General features: G+C 39.4%; 2 protein-coding genes across 6 annotated transcripts in view; one reads left to right on the forward strand and one right to left on the reverse strand.

Annotated features, from left to right (window-relative positions):
* Nucleotides 1-6661, forward strand: part of LOC101167318 (ankyrin repeat and IBR domain-containing protein 1) — a 37520-nt gene extending 30859 nt beyond the window's left edge. For all 5 annotated transcript variants that reach the window (XM_011485051.4, XM_011485053.4, XM_011485052.4 and 2 more), the window contains exons 18-20: nt 1388-1499; nt 3123-3166; nt 3237-6661. In XM_011485051.4, the coding sequence (XP_011483353.1) occupies nt 1388-1499; nt 3123-3166; nt 3237-4145 (1065 nt within the window). In that variant the 3' untranslated portion in view covers nt 4146-6661. The remainder of the gene's footprint in view (nt 1-1387; nt 1500-3122; nt 3167-3236) is intronic.
* Nucleotides 6662-8334: 1673 nt separating this feature from the next.
* Nucleotides 8335-18128, reverse strand: zgc:110410 (protein lifeguard 1). Its single transcript, XM_004078036.5, has 11 exons — nt 18025-18128; nt 17112-17258; nt 16733-16901; nt 16450-16528; nt 16129-16182; nt 15876-15966; nt 15736-15773; nt 15070-15157; nt 11346-11435; nt 11092-11139; nt 8335-9132 (listed from the first exon to the last, which is right to left on the reverse strand). Exons 2-11 carry the CDS (start codon nt 17217-17219, stop codon nt 8974-8976), a joined length of 924 nt encoding a protein of 307 aa, XP_004078084.1. The 5' UTR covers nt 17220-17258; nt 18025-18128; the 3' UTR covers nt 8335-8973.
* Nucleotides 18129-21386: the final 3258 nt, after the last annotated feature.

Consider the following 21386-nt stretch of genomic DNA (forward strand, 5'->3'; position numbering starts at 1 on the left):
TGAAATAGAGATACACTGTTGAGTGTTTTAGCTTGTATTTAGTTGCACTTTGAATTCAGGTCATTTCCCAAAGGAGATGTTAAAATAAGAGTTTATGGTAAATATATTTTGTTACTTGTAATACTTGTTTTTAGAAAATAAATAGAGGGGATTAAAAAATCGATTAAAATTGGAAATTGAATTTGGTTTGTAAAAAAATCTGATTTTATTTTTAGGCCTTATCGCTCAGCCCTAAGTTACAGTAGACGAAAGAATGTCACCAGTGTTAAAGGGTTAAAAGTGAAACAAACATGTACTACTACCTCCTACTGGAAAGTTTTATTGTACTGTAGCTAGGCCTGCACAATATACCGCAAATTTATCGTTATCGCGACATCAAGCTGTGCAATATGCATACCGCAAAAGACGGCCAAAATCGCAATAAATGGTTACCTTAAATGTCCTAAAAATATTTCATGGGAGCTTGAAATATTGAACAAATGAAATAAATATCTTTATGCATTTAACCAATCGGAAGGACCCGTTTACGTTGTTGATCAATCAGATGAGCCCTTTTATGTTTGATGTTTGCCTCCTACGTCGACAAGGGTCAGTTGGAGTATAACTTTTAAACTGTTGCAGTGAAATGGAAATGATGTTTTTGGTTGTTTTGCTGTTTGTTTATATACCGCAAATTATATCGTTATCGCAATATTAATCACCAATATCACATATCGCGAGTTTTCCTCATATCGTGCAGCCCTAACTGTAGCCATAAAGTGTAAATCCATGTGAGTTGGCCATAAAAGCTTTGTTTGAGAGTTTTTTTCTTGTATGTTTTTCTCCTGGCAAACACAAATGGCTATAAGTTACCAGATCCAACATGTCAGAACCATAAAGTGATGGGTGGGTTTCACCTTGGATACTAGTATGTCCAGCTTCCTCCAGGTTAACAAGAAGCTGTGGATGTCTAGGAAGGCCGAAACTATCATGCATTCATTATTTTTCAAACACAGTTTTGATTCTAGAAATGGAAGACGTTTAATTGATCTTTGAATCGCTGGAACACTTGGTGAGGTTTTTGTGAGATCAGGTTACCGTCCAATCATCAAACAGATGTCTGTGGTCTACTGAATTCTCATTTCCTCTGGTGAGCATCTCCTTTTGCATGAATTCCGTTTGTGCTGTAATCCCTGGGACCTCAGGCTCCTTCTGGATATGAAAAGACTCTCTCTCGGGGCCTTACTTCCCTGGAACTTTACGCTGACCTCATTGAAGCAAAAATGCTTTCATTTTGCATTTAAAGGAACCAGAGACACAACTACTGAGTAGTTTAAAAATGAAATATTTTATTCAAAGGAATCAAAAGAAACTCTGCTGTGATAGAAACTTTTGCTCTTACTTAAAGGAGTATGCAGAGTTCCAGTATAGACGAAGACATCGGCAGCGGAGACGAGGCGACATGTCAAGTATCCGTAGCAACACACCTGATCCCGATGACCTCAGTGACAGCACTTTGGGTAGGACACGTTCGTTTGATTGGCTGACTTTTATCATTCAGAGTGGTTACAGCTCTTTTTGGGGAAAATGTGTTTCTGTTTTCTTTTCTTTTCTTTAATTTCCTGTAATCCTGGTAATACCAGTTTTACGACCTAAAATTTGCTCTTTTTTTTAACTAACTAGAGACAAAGCTTTGAACAGCAGTTTCTTCACTACCTTATAACAAAAATCCCTTAATTTAAAAAGTGGAAGAGTCCAGAAGATGTAAAAATAAGGTTTGAAAATGACAATTAGTTGCTTTAAATGTGTAATCAGACCTAAAGAGACTGTACCATTACAGAATACATCCGTTTTTCTTATTGAAGTACAGAAAAAACACTCTAGTAATGCATTTCTTGTATACTCACCATGTAACTCCAATATATACAGGTTTTGAGCAGGTGATTTACACAAAAGTCTAAGGAGGTTGAAACATGCTAGCACTTCACATTGAATCATTAATTAGTCTGTTAGTGGCATTTTAAGCAGAATTAATGGCTATGAAAATTATTCTTCTGAGGTTCAGACCAACTACAAGACATACTAGTGGAATATTTAGCAGTCAGGGTGTTGACTTTACTGAATTTGCTACAATTTCACTTGACCATCTAGAATAGCAGGTGTTCTGCAAAAACACCTGGTTTTTGTACATTTGTAAAATGGTATTTCACTTAAGCCAACTAATTTGTTCTTAAATAAAAACCTGGAAAGTCTGATAAACAAAGTTTTCCACCCTGATATGATAGTTTTTTTTAAACACCCCCCTCCCCCTCCACATTCACACTCGCAGACAGCTCCACTTTGTAAAGCCACATCCGAATTCAAAGGTTCTATTTAGTGAATCTTAACACGTAGATTTAAATGTTTTAATGACTCTGAGGGAGTTTTCAGGACTCGTGACATTCTTGTCGTCAGACTGTGCTGTATAAATAATGTCAAATTTTCAACAAAATGTGCTAATCCAGTTTTTAATCTCTTGTATAATTTTTTGTAACACTTCTCAGAAAGTTTCTGTCAGAATTTAATATTAAGAATAGACAGATGGTTGAGAAGAACCTCCTACAAATTGAGATCAACATATGCTTGTTAACACCTCATATTAACATGTCATAGCTTTTTCTTGTATATTGTTAAGGAAAGTCTTCAATAGAACAGCTGCATCATCTATTATTAACAATTTGTAGGTATTTCAGATGAAAACATCTCTGACAAACTGCTAATTGTTCTGTGGATTTTAGTCCTGTTTAATAATTTTTTTTTTCTTCTTTAGTTTTAAGCTAAAACTAAATCTTTGAGCTGTTGAAGGTTTGGAGTCATCATAATGTTATATGAAGAACTGAAGACTAGTTAGATGCCCTTTTCATTTTTGTATGATTTGATAAAGAGCTTAAACAGAACGTGAATGTGTAAAGTGCACTTAATTGGTTACACTCGGCTTTGATACATTTATGTGAATAGAATTCGAATTTGGAGTCTCGAAAGTAATCACTTTTCAAGCTTGATAAGATATCAAACCCATTAGTGTTTGGGTAGTCATTTTACACATTACTTTATGATAGACTATTAATTTGCCTCTTTATCTGTTTCTTTGTTCATTTTAAAAGATCCACAGGATGTTGGCGGTGGACGCAGAGAAGGTCCTCTAATGGTGAGCACACAGTTACCTTTTTAAAAGCAGAACATTTTCATCAGTAACTGCATTCTTCTCCTTGTTCTAGGGTCTTGGTTCCTTGGATGAGGATGACCCTAACATTTTATTGGCTATCCAGCTGTCACTCCAGGATTCTGGGATGGCAGGTAGTGGGTCCAACCATGATGTCCTCACCAGCGAAATCTCCCTTGGGGCAATTGGAAGCTCCCTGCCTTCTAGGCTTGAGCAGACCACTCCGGATGTTGGCGTTCCTCCCAGAGCTTCCCGGAGCAGCTCAGAACTGCTCGAGCTGGAAGATAAGTTGGTTAGAGTCGGCAATATCGGCAACCAGCACTCCACTGCCACAGGTGCTCCCTTTTCCGTGCAACACTATGAAGGTCACAGCTGGGCATCCAGTGCGTCTGTGCAATTACCAGTGGCTCCAGGCAACCCTTCCACAACACGTCTCTTCCCTTCTTCCACTGACACAGCTCACTCAAAGCCACGCAGCGTCCATGGGCCATCCTCGTCTTCTGCATCAGCAACCAATGCTAACCTTCTTGGTAATATCATGGCATGGTTCCACGACATTAACCCCCAAGGTATCACCCTGGTACCCCCGGTGTCCTGTGACGCAGATTTAAACGTGGGCCCACACCAGACATCAGCGGCGGGATGTGCGCACGAGGATGTGAATGCCAGTGCAGTCGCCCTCTCTGAAAACAGGAACCCCGAGGAGACCCCGGCAGATGTGGCCCTCAACTCCCAGAGACTGGGTTGTGCAGAAGAGGAACGTGGCGTCGCAGAGAGGCCGACTCAGTTAGATCTGGTGGGGCTGGGCACCATGCCCACAGGAGCTCTCCACACAAATGCAGAGCCGGCTGAGAGCACATGCTCAAAGTCCTGCCGTGTGGACACTCCACTACGTGACTCTGTGTCCGACCAGCTGCCGAGCAGCAGCTCCTCTGAGTGGGAGGAGCAAGTGCACTTGGTATGATGTGCTCGGCTGAAGTTTTAGAGAGCTTTTTTGAAAGGCCAAAAAAAACCCACTAAATTGCCAACTAGGTTTGAAGAACATTTAAGAAGTAGCTCTTCAGGTGGAATGTAGGTAGAATAGAAAATCTGTCTGTCATACTGTGCTAGTAAGTAGGGAAAGAATTCTTTAGGCCTTTTAATTTCATTGCAGGCACTAAGCCCGACAGTATAATCAGGTGGGTTTGTGCTTTTCTGGTATTGTCAGCGTTTCTCGCTGCCAGGCATTTTTGCGATGAAAGCACTAACCCCAGAGATCACATTATTTTCAGAGTTTCCTTAGAAGAATCCTATACTGATGAGTACAAGCAGCCTTTTCTAAACCTGCGTTTAAAGAAGAGACAACATTTATTGAGTCCGGCTGTTGTTTATTTTTTGCCACTGGAGGAAAAACCTACTGTTTTCTTGGATTTAAGTGTCAAGACGACAGAAAACTCTGCATATCTGCTCAGCTTGGTCCAGGTGTCAAACATTGACTTGCAAACGTACACTTGCAGTCATCGAGTGGATTCTTCTAAAACCGTGCCTGCTCATAACAATCTCAGTGACTCAGCTAAATTTAAATGTAAACATTTTGAGCCATATAATGAGAAATCACAGCAAGTGATATTGTCAGATCCTGCTCGCTGACAGCTGGAGCGAGCTGTTTAATTTAATTTAAGTTTTAAGAAAATGTCAAAAGATGTGTTTTTATGTGAGACATTCAGAAAAAAAAATTGACTTTTTAATGAATATTTTTAAGAAGAAATGTAAAAAGGTCCTCGGAGCTTCAAAAGTTTCATACGCTGACTGACCCAGAGGGACTGCACAGTCAGATGCACCCAACACTGCCATGTACTTTGAATTCAGCTCGTCTTTAAGTAATGTTTAAAGTGAATGTAAAGTGTGACAGACGGGCGTAGTCTTGTTTGATGCACTGCAGGGCAGGCCGGTCAAAATGATAACCAGGCAATCACCTCCAGGCTTGAGTGAATGAAGAAATAAATCAAGCTGAAGTTACAGTAATTTATCTCTGGGTAATAATGAACAAAGCTGTCGTAGATCTCTGCTGCAGCCCCAGAGAGGGTTGGGGGCTCTGCGTGCACAACATCCCAATGTGTGCTTGTTTGCAACAAGGGAAGTTTGTCTTTAAAGCAGTCAAAAATATAGTGCCTTTGTATCAGTTCTTTTTTTTTTTTTTTTGTCCTATACATTTCTGATAATAGTATAAAAACACATTTTCACCTAGTTTATTTTGTTCACATAACTTTGTAACACAAACTTTGAGGTTGTTTTTTGTCTCACCCTTGAAATAATGTCTGAAATTGTTGTAGCATGATGGGTTTTTGTTTTTTTTGTCGATTGTTGTGACTTCATGCCAATGGAAAGCATTTCTGTTATGGGTGAAAATAGTTTGAGGTCAATGTCCTATTTGCAGAAAGGGCTTTATGCCAAGTGCGTTTTTGAGAGAAGATCACTTTCATCTGGTGTCTCCAAAATGTGTTTAAACAATTTTAAAAATGAAATGATTCACATGAAAAACAAAAGCTACTGATCCTTACAGTCAGGTAAACACAACTTCAGATCAGAAACTCCAAATATTTCAATGCCAGTATTTATTTAACAAATGCCTGCATCAAATGCAGAGACACAAAGTGACAAACAAAACCCTAAAAACAAGGGCTTTAATTAAAAGATGCCCTGATTTAGTTCATCGTATTCTTAAAATGAGAGATTTGGCACTTTACTTGTTGGAGCCTTTTTAAGATAAAGCCAAGAAGGGGTTTTAGGCCATTCCAAGCCCTTTTGGGTTTGTTTTTTATTCAGTGATTGACAAATAAATAAAAAAAATGAAGGCAGTTGACATTTTTCTTTGGGGTTAAATATGACAGCAGATTCCCCCTGAAGTCAGAAACGATGGTTGCCTAATTGTCGTCTTCACGTCTTCGTCTAGATGAAGTTTGAATTGACAGAAGCTGTACTGTTTCACACGTGACTACTGCGTTTGCACCTGAAGACACTACAATTATTAAAAGTTGCAATACGGGATGAGTGTTTGAAAACTCTGGAAGTACGATCACTCGGACCCTTTTGTACAGACTTGTGTATCATTTGAGTAAATAGCGTTTATCCCAGATTTAAACAATAAACCTGAAGACAAGTGAGGGCTTTGTCGCGTGTCTTGGAGTTGTCAAGCTGTGCCATATGGATAATGAAATTAACTGTTGTGTTATTGTGTGTACGTGACAGAACCTGTTTGTGTAACATTTTCTTGTGCACGAAATAGGTACAAGTCTGAATGGCATTTCTACTTTCACCTCTAACGTTCAGGTGATTTATTTTCAAGTGGCATACCTTTTTGTAACTCATTCAAATTTTCTATTGTAAAGCAACTAATCCTTGAGATGCTATTTGCACTTTCATAGTCTATACTTGATACATTCCCTCTTTATATGAAAACTGTTTGGTGTGTGATGCCAATAAACCTTGTGTTGAATTTTACCAAGTGTCCCTGTGCTTCTTTCTGGGGACCCTGCTGGCAAAAGACTGCAACTTTAGATAAAAGCGGGTGAAGCATTGCTGGTTTCAAATCCGTCTGCAGATCGAAGAATAGGCATCTCACTTCAGTATGTTTCACTTGTCATTTCTAGCTGGCGGATGTGGAGCCAGTGAAGTTCCAGAGAAACTTCTAAAATCTCAACGCGTCTCCCCCACTCCTGCTTAAATTTAATGTAGTTGGGCTAAACAGATCTTTACATAACCCAAATCGGTTTCAAATCACTCAGATCTGCATCCTTGTGGACATCCTCTCTGCTTCGTATTTCAAAAATGGGATTTTTATAGACAGACGCATGGATGCGACAGGGATGTCCTCAACTGTGGAAGCCTTCACTGAACACATCAGCTCGGCTGACAGCAACATCCGTTTCACCACAGAGGATGGAGGAAAAACAACAAGATGCCAGGGTTTGGGCTGTAATTTTCACTCTGAGGAAAGATGACAGCCGCCACACTTGAGATATACCCCAGACAGATGTGTGCAGACTGACACCTGGGGCCAGATCTACGAACATTTATTCATACTCTACCCCACAGAAACTCCTTATTTCTGATGGAAAGAATGTATTGCTCCCTTGCTCAACCCTGGTCCCTAAGATCTACCACACTGCCCGTTATTTCAGGTTTCCTCATCCTGCTTGCTGCTGATTAGCTTACTCAGCACGCCTGATTGACAGCACACACCTAGTCCACGCCATCAGCAGCAAGCAACACATGTTTTGTGCTATCCTATGACTCCACCCTTACATTGACGTGTTCTCCCTACCATGACAAATGTGGATAAGGGTGAAGAGGATTTCACGTAATCCATGGACACCAATGAAGATCACAAATCATTGAAGAAAAAGGTTCAGCGCACTGTCTAGTGGGTCTAGATGACCCAACTCCCAATGTTAAAGTGCCTAGGGTAGCACAAGGGTTACCGAAAGTGCTAAAAAGTTCTTCTGAATGACATGAACCAACACTATTGCATTGTCTTTTCCAGTTCTACTTTTATCACAATGGGAACACTACACTGTGCGAAACACAGATAAGCATGAAAAAAATAAAAAAAAAATAAGCATGAAAATATTTATCTTTAGTTACCAGCTATAAAAATTAACCAGAGTGCAAAGATTTTGCTCACGCACCGGTATTTCTCTTCCCGACTAACAAAAAAATGTATTCCATTTTTTCCACAAAAAAAATAGTAAATGTGATTTGAATTTGCCAGCAACATGTTGTGAAATAGTTGGAACAACTGAGACAAAAAGCACTGGTCAGATTTAGCTTTTGCTTAATTGATGATTTAATTTGAGTTAATTGGGTTTCTGTATGGTGCTTACATGTGGACTCTTGAACTAAGGGAGCATAACCAGAATATTTTGGATGTGGCTTAAGAAGGTTCTTAACCCACGTTCTTCTGGCATCCAATACGAAAAAAAATGCTAATCCTTTTACAGCCTTACATGTTGAGCATACAATTTTTTTTTTTAATTCTCTAATTGTTTTTACAATTATTCTGTACACATCCATTTAGTTTGTATTTTTTCATGTGTAAGTCTTTTTTAATCTCTATAACCCTCCCCCCCAAAAAAAAGGATAAACGTGATCTTACAAAGCAGACCAAAACATAATTTTTTTGAAATCATATTGTTAATTTATTGCAAAAAAATAAGGGTTTAAAAAATCCCTATGTTTACTTTACATTTTACATCAATGCCAGTACATTAAACATGTAACACATGATACTCTCAGCATGTTTCTGTGTGCTTTAATATGTGTGGCGTGCACAGTGTTGTGTTAGTTACTTCAAAACTGTAATGCATAACGGATTATTTTTCAATGTTCAAAAGTAATTCCTTACCATACAATATTACTCAGAGTTGTAATATGTTACGAGACTCTCGTATTACTTCTAAGTTTCTTTTTATAAAACCTACAAAATTTAACAGTCTAAAGTGAAAAGAGTTCAGAAAACTTCTTACTACATTTAGATGAGAACTGATAAAGTGTAATAATGACAACTAATAGCTTATTTTTGCTGAAATGAAAGCACAGAAAGTGCCAACTGAAGGATAAACAACAGGAAAGAAAGGTGTTGACTATATAAAAAGAATTGACACTTATAAGGAACACAAAATTGAAATCAGAGTGTCTACAAAGCTTTACTAGAAATTTGTGTAATTAATGTTCCATAAAAGCAGAAAATATTTTGTCTTTTTTTTGTTAGCATCTCATGATCATCATTGTCCATGAAGGAGGTACTTGGGGGTTTATCTGCCAAAGCACAGGTTGATGAACTGCAGGATGATGAGGAACAAGCTGACAATGTCCACATACAGGGTGAGAGCGGCAAACACGTACTCCTCAGGCGAGATTTCATATCGCCTGTGTTTCCCACCCAGGATGAGCATGGTATCAAACACCAAGAACTGCAGAGAGACAGGCACAGAAAGATGCCATCAAAACCCCACATACATTTGAAGGCAGCATAGTTGCATGATTGGAGAATCGGACTACCAGGATTTCAAGGCTTTGTGTCACACCGCCACTACGTGCATTTTGCACATTCTCCACGTATGCATTTTCGTTTTTTTATGATACATGCGTGCTATGCCATATTCACAAGTATGTTTGTCAATGTGCTCAGATGTCCTTCAAGGGTTTCCGCCGACAGGTCTTTACGAAAACTCGGTTTTAAGCTGTTCAAAATTTTCCATTGTTTGAAAATTACACAGTTTATACATATGTTACGTAGTTTATACGCAACTGTTCACGCAAATCTAACACAATTGTGCGTGATTTTTGAGAGATGCATGCGCAAATTTGTGGCTTTCCATGACTTTCTAACTTTCTAACCCTTGTGCTATCTTAGATGACCCCACCCTTAGTTTGACGTGTTCTCCCTACCATGACAAAGGTGGATAAAGGTGGAAAGATTTCATGTAATCCATGGACACCAGTGAAGATCACAAATCATTGAAGAAAAAAGGTTCAGAGCACTGTCTAGTGGGTCTAGATCAGTGTTTTTCAACCAGTGTGCCGCGGCACACTAGTGTGCTGTGGGAGATGGTCAAGTGCGCCGTGGGAAATCATTCACTGATCTAAAAACATTTTCCATCTCCAAGAAATCAGCTCTCTGTGTATCCCAACAGGCCCTGATAAAACACTGAGTAGTAAGGAGTATAAAAGATCTTAAAATTACTTTTTCTTTGTGTTTATTTAATTCTATTAAAGACATTTTGATAAGAATCACGGTGCTGCGATTTAGCTGCAGCTATAACTGTGTAAGGAAAAGTCCCGCCCCTTTAACTGTCTCCGCCAATCATTCTTGAAGGATTAATCACATGTCATCAGTTTGACCAATCAGAAGTGGTTAAAGTCTTCACTTCCTTGTTCTTAATTCTGCTGAGAAAGCCGCTCAGTTCTAACAAAAATACAAGTGGTTCATCTCTTAGAAAAAAACAGCCGCAATTTCCTGCTTTTTCTGCCACAATTATCACAAAAATCCATGTGAGATTGCGGGGGGGGGGGGGGGGGGGGGGGGCTGTCGATCAATACAGACCATAAATTTCTGCTTTTTTTTTTTTTTTGGATGCCGGTGTGCCACGGGATTTTTGTCAGGGTTAAAGTGTGCCGTGGTTTAAAAAAGGTTGAAAAACACTGGTCTAGATGACCCACCTCCCAACGTTAAAGTGCCTAGGATAGCACAAGGACGAACAGACTTTTCACGCATGTACAACAGATGTATAACGGGCACATATCACATTTAAATTACGTAATTTCAGATTTGGCTGTTACGGTGATTTACGTGTTCTTTGTGTAGTTTTTATTCCAACTTCTTCCGTGGTTTTTACGTGGTTCATTCGGGATACATCTGTGAAAATTTGTCACAAAAGACTTTTTCCACTTATATTCAAGTATGACCAGTTTCATTGGTGCAATATTCGCAAAATGTATGTAGTGGCTGTGTGACAGCCTTTACACAGGCTTGCTTTGGAGGGTCTGAATATAAACAAGAGGCTATAAAATGAAATGGTGACTTGCAGCCCGTTCAGCTCTGTGTGCAGACATGATTTGCTTCAACAGCTTTGGGGATGGATCTCAACATTGGAGTCAACGGCACATACAGAGGTGGCTGTGCAAATGCAGCCTACTGCTGCTGCTGAGAGGCGCATAATTGCAATCAAAGGGCACAAGGACATCAGAGTTACCCTAACTACTGTGGCAAACACTGGTGGCGAGCTTCTTGGCACTAGAATCAAAGCTTGTATGACACACATTCGCTTATTGCACTGCAGCTTTGATGATCCTCTCTTTCAAAGGTCATTTTCATTCAGTTTCTTTAATGCTGCTGAGCTTTTTTTGCTTGAAGGCTTTGGTGCACTTACCAGTGAAAACACCAAGGATGCCAGGAAGGCGTAGACGATATACAAATACTGCAAACCAAATCACAATAAGTAGGTTATATCAAGACCAAGATTTTACAAAAAACAAACAAACACATGCATCAGATGTTGGAGGTTAAAGAACACATATGCTCTTCTTTTTAGTCTGCTCAGCAACATAGGTAGGTCAGTTACAGAACACTAAATGTAAAGCTCTGCAGCTGATTTTATGCATGAGAATACATGAACTCATTTACCTGTGATTGGATGGCGGCACAAAGTATGCAGAGGGAAAATAAAGACCAGGCCAACGTCCACATGCTCGCAGCTGCTGGGGTGAAGTCGAACTAATGGGACAGAGACAGACAAACACCTTGTAATGAACCTCTTAACAATGAAAAAAGCCCTTTCTTCTACTCCTAAGAATATCGTGTTTTGTGTTTACTTGGAAAGTCTAAAGTGGGGTCTGAAGGCGTGACTTTTAAAGCCTTTATTTAGTTGCAAATCTGGCATCACTTAGTGTTAGCAGGAGTTTTGACTTGTCCTGTGTACTCATGGATAATCATCAGGATCCTCTTATTCAGGGCAGGGGAAATTGTTTTTGGGTTTACAACCCAATTTTGTTTCTTTGTCCCCTTTAGGACAGTGTGCATAATAGTCACTAAAACCCATTTTTATGCATATTTTTATTTTAAGTTACTTGTTGTGAGTTTTCATTTGCTAAATAACAGCCTGGAAGTTTTTAATTTATCGATATCTCTATTTTTCATTTAATTTTATAGTTTTACATACAAGCTTGGATACGATCAGCAAGAAAAATGCAAGTACTTGAATTTTCTTCTTTGTTTCAATTAAACTTAATTGCCCACATCTAATAAACCTTGGCCATTAATCAAGATGCTGCTTTTCAGATACAGAGAAAGGAAGTGGGGGTGGCCTTTACGCCTGCGTGCCCTTTTCAGATTGACAGCAAAATAATGGCACTGTAGGAGAACAATGATCACTCGAGGAGCTCTAAGCTGAACATGTAAAGGGCTCTGTGTGGCATTTAGTCCAGCCACTGAGAGATTAAAAGATTCTCTGCACATAAAAGATGCTGAAGCTGCAAAGATGAACACCAAGTAGTGAAAATGAACTCTGTGTGGCATCTACTTAGTCTGATGTAATGAACTGATACAACCAGCAACCATAGTGTAGTAAAAACTAGACCAGGGGTTTGAAACATGTAATGCTCAAAGAGCAATTTCTTACTGGCTAAATCCTAGGGAGAGCCGCAAAGTTCTACTTAACTGTTATAGAAAAATAAACGTTATTTATGTTTTTGTTGTCATTGAGTTTTTGCTTTTTAAAATTTTGTTTTTAAACATTTACAACAATTAAAATTAACCCTTGTGCTATCTTAGATGACCCCACCCTTACTTTGACGTGTTCTCCCTACCATGACAAAGGTGGATAAAGGTGGAAAGATTTCATGTAATCCATGGACACCAGTGAAGATCACAAATCATTGAAGAAAAAAGGTTCAGAGCACTGTCTATTGGGTCTAGATGACCCAACTCCCAATGTTAAAGTGCCTAGGATAGCACATGGGTTACAGCAGCGTTATATTTAGGTATATTTCAATTTGACCCCTTTTACATGACAGTGATGTAGAATCCAGTTGTTTTTAAAAATGTACAACTGTAATTACACCTTATGTGAATTAAGAATGCTGTCTCTGAACGGCAACTAGACAACCATATTAAAAATCTAAATGTAAGAGTCCAAATTGACAAAAAATGAAACTCACAAAGAGTCACGTAGGAGGGATAGAGGAGCCACATGTGGCTCTGGAGCCTCAGGTTGCGGACCCCTGAACATTTATACCTCAGGAAACAGTCTGAATTTTTAAAAAACGGCTTTTGAGATCATCCCAAAATAAGGAAAGTTCTCACTTATCTTGGAAAGTTTGTCTGAAATGGAAGAACAGGAACACAATGACCACAGTTTTGCTTTAAATACAGTCAGCATTAGTCTGCCACTATTCTATTTTAGGAAATAACCATCGTAAATTTAAATCAGAGCTTTTGTTTCCACAATTTCAATACTTTGAAAACATTTCTAAAGATTTTGAAATCACAATGTATAATAAAATTCTGGATGAAGTTTTAATTTGTTGTTTTTATTTATAGAATTATTTCTACGATCCCTCTTTTAAACACCTTGTATAGGAGATGAAAATAAAACGTTTTTCACATTACAAGTCCAGGGTAAAGCTCAAACTGAAACAAGCTTCCCCAAGATTCCGAGGGTCACTCAGGGACAAAGATGAAGGTCCCATCACTGCGGCAACCTTAACATTCTGGCTGCTGATGGCCATTAACAGCTGCTGTGCTTTGTGTGCTGCGTATGCAGACAATCAAACTGTCAGCTCACCACACAAGCGTCTACAGTTTCTGGAGGAAACACTGTTTCAGTGCGGTTTTATTGACTTTGCAGGTTCTACGTGATTGCACACAAACACATAGAAGTGTATTGGGTTTTTAGAGCACACAAAGCCAACTGACTCACACATCGATGTTCTAAATTAGTTTAGATTGCCTTAATCACACTGTACTGTCCACTGTCAAACAACACGGAGTCTGGGTTCCCATTGGGAAGCTGAGATGACTTCATCTGAAAAAACACATTGTTGTATATTATTTCTGAGCACTTTTCTATTCACATTATTAGGATTCAGGAGCAGATGAAAAAAATGCATTTGGAAAATCTTGACATATCTGCTACGGTCAGAGGCCACTCCCTTTCTACTCTGCTCCATTCTGATGCATCCACTAATAGATGACTAGATTCATGCACATCTTTGTTTTCCTCGTCTGGCTGGCATCTGGCTCAAAACTGGCCAACTGGATGGCTCCAATATTGCTCGCCATTTTTGTTGGTTTAGCTTGGGGTTGTGAGGGGCTGTAAGCTAGCAGGACAGTGTGTAAACAGAGAGCTCAGTTCTGTTTCATTCCTCCTGACCGTCAGAGCCAATGCTTCGAGCACTGACTGCTCCTTCTTGTGCTTGCGTAGCTCGAGAATTTACTGACAACAAAGTCACCTGTGGCCTACCGGTGACCAACGTGAGACTATAAAGTCAAGTGGCACCGAGATCTTAGTCCCAAACATTTCTCTCACGAGAACTCAAGGAGCCCAAGGGACCGCAACTCCTCCGCTCATCCGGGATTCATAAAACCATAGTCAAATACATACATTTCGTTATGAATGTCGGGAAGGGGGGATGGGGTTACTCTGTGCTAGAGGTCATGCCCACTAAAGGCCAATTTCTAATGAATGTCTGCCACTCTGCAAAAACTATGTTTCAGAAAATGGAAAGCAAAATCATAATAAAAGACTACCAAAATGTTGCCAATAGATCAAAAGATAATCGGAGTGAGGCTTTAAATGTTTTGACAATTTTAGCCTGGACTACAACATTTAAGCAATAACTTTTTTTTTTTTAAACTTTAAACCTTGTTTTAAAAAATTGTTTTGTGCCTCAGAGTTACAGTGAATTCCTCAGACTTTTTAAAAGTTATCTCAAAAATACACTTCTTTGAGTGGCACTTCTGTCATTTTATGTGGTTCACGGTGCAATGACACAGACTTTGAAAACCAGGCTAAAGTGCTAAATGCCTCAGCTCAAAGAGGTTTAACTTGCTCTCACCAGTGGACGTGAGGAATTAATTTGACTGACATAAACACTGATCTCAGCAGTAGTCATAGTTTTTCCAGGACAGCAATCCCATCGCAGATTTAAACCTCTGCTGGGGCTTTGAGCAGACGCAGAGTGAGAAAACCTGGCCAACAGTGCAGCTTAACACGTTCCACATGGAGGCACAGGAAACACATCTCAGAATACAATCAATAACCACAAACTGCAAAGTTGCTGCACTTCATGAAATTTTGCTTTTGAGAGCCATGCAAAAAGAAGCTGAGAGCTTGTGTGACTGATCTCACCTTTGACTGTGACGCAAACAAAGTTATGCCTAAGGTAACAAATGCTGTTGCACCCACAGCCCACATAACAGCCTCGGCCTTGAAGTACCTGCAAGCAGAAAACATCAAATAGGTGTCCAGGAAATGCATCCCATAATATTAGGCCTAACATGTGAGACTGAGTATTTGCAAAGACCCTTTACTCAGATTTTCATAGAGTTTGATGCTATCTTAACTTTGAAGATGCTGCAACACAATTCTGAGTTTTATATTAACCTGAAACATGGCAGGACGGACATTTCACAAAGCATTTTCTGCAATTTCTTTTATTCGCTGCTACACAATTTGCTGCGTCTTCCAAAAATATGATAATTTCTGTTTAAGTCACAGCCTTCCCTGACCTGATAAAGGGACATGTTGCCTCAGAGAAGGATAAGAAAGAACTTGAAAACCACGATTAGTATTTGCAAAGGTCCAAGTACTGAGAAACTGCGTTTTGAAGGATTAGCCATGCTTCAAGTTTATCTCCAGCCAGCAAGAGTGGAAAATGTGGTAAACCGGCAATGATAGCATCTTATCTGGTTTCCATGCTGCCATCAAACATGCTATCAGAAATGGATCAGATGCAATAATCAATGTGTAAATGAGTCAGATTGAGGCAGGCCCCTCTTTCCAGGAAACACTTACACTGTCACAGATCCAAGCATCACGCCTTCTGTGATCGTCTGCAACAGAGAGGAAAGGTGGAGACAAATGGAAAATAAGTCCTCTGCACAAAACAGGGAAATAGAGCAGGTGTGGAGGTGGTTTAATAGGAGGCTACTCACAAAAAGGCTCAGGGCTAGATAGTTGAGGGGTGCTTGACGGTGAAGTTTGCCAAATATGGACATGATCACAAGGAGAACCGATCCTACAGCTCTGTGCAGTAAAGAAAAGAAGTTTTTAAAAACATATACAAGTCTGGATACTAAATATGTGGCTGTGGTTTTATGATCAACTAAAACCATCACAAATACTTTATGTGCTTAAAAAACAAGGAAACAATAGCATTTATCCAGATGCCTTGTTTAAGTGGCTTACATCATGGAGTAGGTGAAATAGTTGTTTTCCACCACCCACATCTTGAGTTTGTCCCTGCAAGGTGATGAGAGGGCGGGGAGGGGGGGTAAAGGTGTTATAACAGAGGCACCGTATCTTTAGGAAATGATTGTGTTAAATATTAATGGGGGACAGAGCATTGCACACATGGGAGATGAACACAATTTATGAAGAGAAAGAAAAGACTGCTTTTCATTTAACAGGTTAAAACCATTGAATGCTCTTTCATTATTCCACTTCTGCAGTGATGGATCCTTTTGAAAACTCAGAAACTACTATGAGGTTTCTGCGACGCGGCCTCACCAGTAAATGAAACCACAGATGATCCCAACAGTGATCAGCAGCTGAGTCATCAGCGTCAGGTAGACTTTTTTTATGAACCCTGATGAGTAAAAAAGAAAAGAAAAAAGGCAAAAGAGTTTGAACTGTCAATGCTGCACATCATTTCAAAATGATTGCTTCTACAGTATTTGATTGCTGAAAAACACTAGGTGCGGTAATAAAAGATGACGAGGTTTAAGCAGTTTTCAGAGAACACTACAGACTTCGTCTCTTTATTCTCTGTGTAGGCTCCTTCAGCTCTAACCTTTCCGGATTGCTTTGTCACTAAAGTCACAGAAGACCGGGACCTCGGGATAAGGAGGCGGAGCTTGGCCATACTGGGGATAGCCTCCATATGTTGGGGGGTCCTCAGCATAGCTTAAGTTGTCATAGGGTCCAGGAGGGCAGACAACAGAAATGTCGCCCTTCCCTACCTACAACACACAAGCAATGATCTTAAAGTGAAAAAAATTCTTCTGCTTTTATTTTTTGCCAAATCACAACTTTTTTTATATGAACCCATACAAGTGTAATGTACGTTTAAGCATCCAAACTGTACTTCTGGGGTTTTAATAAGATTTTATGATGATCAAAGGTCAGTAAAGTTGCAACAGTTCAAATTCAAATGTCTGATTGTTACCAACCTGATAAGTTGTTACTGTGTAGGAAGGGTCCGGATACACGGCAGGACTGTATGGAGGTGGGCGATGGTCACACTCTTCAGTGCCTTTGTTGTTATTTATGTGGTCCATCTTACCAAACGTGAATAGATTCCTTTTTTCCCCACAGAACTAAGAACGAACAACATGAAGCCAGTCAGCGTAACGTCACAGAGGCAAGCTCTTGGATTCATCACTGATGCTAAACTGGCAAATGGGGCAATGTCAGTGGGGAACAAATAAATGGGTAATTACAAAATGATGCATCACACACACAGCCACCCGTGACTAACATCCATAATTATTGCCTTAAACCTCAGTTTAATAGAGCTGTATGTATATTTAATGGCCAAATAGATAGAAGTTAATTGATCTCAGAGGAAATTCAGCTGTTGCCATAAAGGACAAACAATAAAATGACAGATTCTTCTTTGTACATATATAGGGAAGAAATGAAAGAGGCCCATTCTTTTTAAGGTCCCTGGTTTTAATTAATCATTCAAGGAATGAAGTCATCTGAAGCTTTACAGTGATCAATGCTCTGTGACATGAAACAACACTAAAGCAAAGCCGGAACTGACTTGCAGTCACAGAGCGGAGCGAACAGTTGCAAATAAACATCAGCACAGCACATAAATTCACCTATAGTTTGATGAATGACAACATTCCCATCCTGTAATGTCCCCAATTAGTACCAACTACTGCACTCAAGGCAGCACTTTATCATCTTCCAGATAAAATCACCTTTCATTTCCTGCCCAGGCTTCTGAACTTTGTTACGGGGAAAAAGGACAGACTGTAAAAATACATTTATGAACACGTTTACCATATAGAAAAACAGAACTCAATCATATGTACTAAACTTTGTCCGAAGAAATAATTGAATGTTGTCTCTTACCTCTTGCTTTGACGGCCAGTGATCTAAACTGCCTGCAGTGGTGCTCCCCTTTTAAGGGCAAAGTCTACCTACTATCAGTCACAGTGAGAGGACTTTGGCTCCCAGATGACCGGGTGCGTCCTTTAGTGGGCTCAACAGGACATTAGGAATAAGTTCTCCAAACACAATTATAACTCACTACCACTGCCTCAGCCTTCATCTTCCTCTCTCACCAAACTTTGTTGTTAATACCTTTCTCTTTTTTCCATTTCAATTAAGGTTTAAATTTAATTTCCAGAGTATAAAAAAACATTATTATTCCCTAAAGGAAATTTGTGATAGAAGTCAATTTTTATAATTGCAGTTGCTGGAAGAAATGATGTGTGATCGTAAGTGATGATCTGAAGAAGCTTCTGGATAAAAATATTCTCTTACTTCACCAGTTTGTTGTGTCAAGGATAGTGGTGTGTAATTCTTTGTGTAAGATGAGCCTGTATATATTATTGATTGCTACAAATAATGGAAAACTCCCCACAAACTTATATTAAAATCCATTGAGCTTACTCAAAATCCCAACACCCATCATTATACCAAGGGAGGAAAAAAAAACCCACAAAATAACTCGGGTCAGTACTGTACTTCATGGAGAGCAGCCAACAAAAAAGTATCATAAAATATTTTCTCACAACTCAGAAACTTTAACTAGTTGTTCAGCCTATATTTTTGCAACAAAAAAAATAAAGTTCTGATCAAACCCTCTGCTGTTCTTTCTGACTTTTTTTTTTACAACAAAATTAATAATATATGTCCTAAAGCCTTTTTTCCAAGAGCTTTGAAGGGACAGAGTGTGCTGCAGCTCAAAGCGCATAATCAGTGCAGATTTCCTCACAACTTTTCAAAAAAACTGCTGTATGGTGCACTATGTAAACACTTGGGGGCGCTAGTCCCCTGTTCTTTTTTTGTTAATTGCAGTCATTTGGTTGTGACTCTCACCCTTCTGGTGCTGTCACCTCCCCACCCACCCAGCAGCCTGAAATCCTTCAGAGAGCTCTCCTAAACCGGCTGCCTCTTCATCTTATCTGCTGGATCAAATCCTTCATTTCTGTCGCCCACATGTGATATTTGTGTTTCTTTCAAAGAGTTGCCACAATCAAAAGAAAAACAGTGTCTTGCTGCTTTTTTAGACAGCAATGAATAAGAAATAGGATAAAACAAGAACAAAACGCAGACTTAGCTGCATCAACACCACACTCCGAAAGCACAGACATCTTCCCCCTTTTTCACTGATTCGCTCTCTGTTCTCCGCTGATTGTGGTGCCAGTCAATACAGGTCGGATTTCCAGTGCCTGCTCAAATCTGACGGGCCCCTGCCCACGATGTTCATCAGAGTGGCTGGATTTGAATGGGCGACACTGCAAACAAAGTCACATTTGAGCAGGCAGCTGAAAGCAAGTCTGTGTTGACATACGAACAGGCGTAGAGGCAGATTCAAAACGTGGTGGAGATCTGTCTATCTATCCATCTATCCATCCATCCATCCATCCATCCATCCATCCATCCATCTATCTATCTATCTATCTATCTATCTATCTATCTATCTATCTATCTATCTATCTATCTATCTATCTATCTGCACAACCTTTAAGAGAAAAGTAAGAATCCTGCGTCTCCATCTCGACGGATAGTGACAGCCCTGTTTTGTCTGCTGCCCTGGGGCTTTTGGGAGTGTGGACCACGGAGGGGAGTGTTCTGGTGTCACAGGGAAAAGAGAGATGTAGCCATCATGAGAGCCTCTCTTGCTCTTTTGCATGCAGTTGTGTATACTACAACTTCTTCCCAGCTGGCCGGGCCGCTGAAGGATTTATTTGAGGAATTGAAGCATTGGTTTGTGTGGCCTCAGAGAGCAGTAGCACTGTTCCAGCGATTGGTGCTACTGGATGCTCCCCTCATTTCTAATTTACAACCCCTCTGAAGCTGCTAATGCAGAATTTCTTCAGGATGTAAGGCTGATGAAAAAAGTTCTCCAGTGACTCATGTGACGTTATGGGACTGCATGAGTTACTGTAAATAATGAGACACCCTACACTGTGTTACATTAATAACATAAGCCGGTGCAGCTTTGCGGAAAAAGGAACGCTTTTTTTTGTTTTGGTTTTCTGTAAAATGAAAAATCCATACAGGGCTTTGACTCACTGAGGGCCAAATCAGCACAGCTCTGGTTTTTAGAATGAGTTACATTATCTTGTTAAGCAAATGAGTGTAATCCAAAAGACACAGCTGCAGTCAGACTAACTAAATGGACATAATTAAGTGAATAAATGACCGTTATCCACTGTTGATTTAATATATTACATTACTGTTGCAGTGAGCACAGAGCTGCATTTATTCACATTAGAGTCAGAGTTTACATTAGCTATGTCTAGCATGAGCTCTCCATTACTGAATTATAAACAATCACAGAGAAACATCTGTCTAACCATATTTGACAAAAAGCTCAATCAATTATCATCAACTGTGCAGCAGACACATCTAAACTTCATCCACTCAAACAAACTCATTTTTTCCATGCAACGGATACAATAAGTTTCTTAAATATTCGCTTTGCAGGGAAATACTGTCAGCTCTGACATCCCTTTGAGGTCTACCTAATACTGCACGCATATTAGAAGTGTAAATTACATTTTTGGAGAATTTCTAAAAGACTTTTTATTTTTCTAAACCTGGTGATCAGAAAAATTACCTTGAAGTTCTCCTCTGATCATCTTTAAATCTATTGTAAAAGCATTCCCAGTGGTCTTTTAATTATGATTATGCTGTTTTTAGACAAAATAAAATAAAAAAGTTAATCAGAAATTCACCTCTGAGTTGTGGCGAACAATATAGGAGTTATTCAGTCATACAGTTTTGAGCCAGATACCACCTCAGACGAGGAGAATGAAAACACTAATGGATTTCTTCGTCCACAAGTGGAGCTTGTGACTCGCTGTAGCAACTTCACTACGTCACAGCTACAAGCTTTCTCTGACAGCATATTTTAATCTGCTTCTGATTCACAAATATTTGAACAAAGAAATACTCACGAAAAACAATTTATGCTTCATTTTCTGTATGTCCTCCATTCTGACAAAAATGCCAAAAAAAAACATGGAGTGGGTCTATAAGGTCTTTACAAAAATCCTATCTATTGACAATAATGAGCTACCTGGCTCAGCACCACTTGGCTGACTTTTATTCAGTTTAATTACTGTTAATATCGGACCATTTGTTTTTCTGCTTCCAGCTGTTTGAACTGTACAGGACTTTGACTGGTATGCATTACATTTCTATTCTACAGTCCTAAAACCGACAGCTTGGACAGGTTTAACCTCCTTGTGACCCCGAAT

This window comes from Oryzias latipes, chromosome 16 (assembly GCF_053564925.1).
Source record: "Oryzias latipes strain Hd-rR chromosome 16, Olatipes_Hd-rR_3.1".
In the NCBI taxonomy this organism is placed as follows: Eukaryota; Metazoa; Chordata; class Actinopteri; order Beloniformes; family Adrianichthyidae; genus Oryzias; species Oryzias latipes.

What these genes read in the sequence shown, in the direction of transcription:
- zgc:110410 (XM_004078036.5), bottom strand. Translation starts at nt 17,219, where the DNA reads ATGGACCACATAAATAACAACAAAGGCACTGAAGAGTGTGACCATCGC. An exon ending in TGTTTGCGTCACAGTCAAAG is followed by an intron (nt 11,436 to 15,069) that starts GTGAGATCAGTC and finishes CTGTCCCATTAG; the next exon opens with TTCGACTTCACCCCAGCAGC. An exon ending in GTGCCGCCATCCAATCACAG is followed by an intron (nt 11,140 to 11,345) that starts GTAAATGAGTTC and finishes TTTGGTTTGCAG; the next exon opens with TATTTGTATATCGTCTACGC.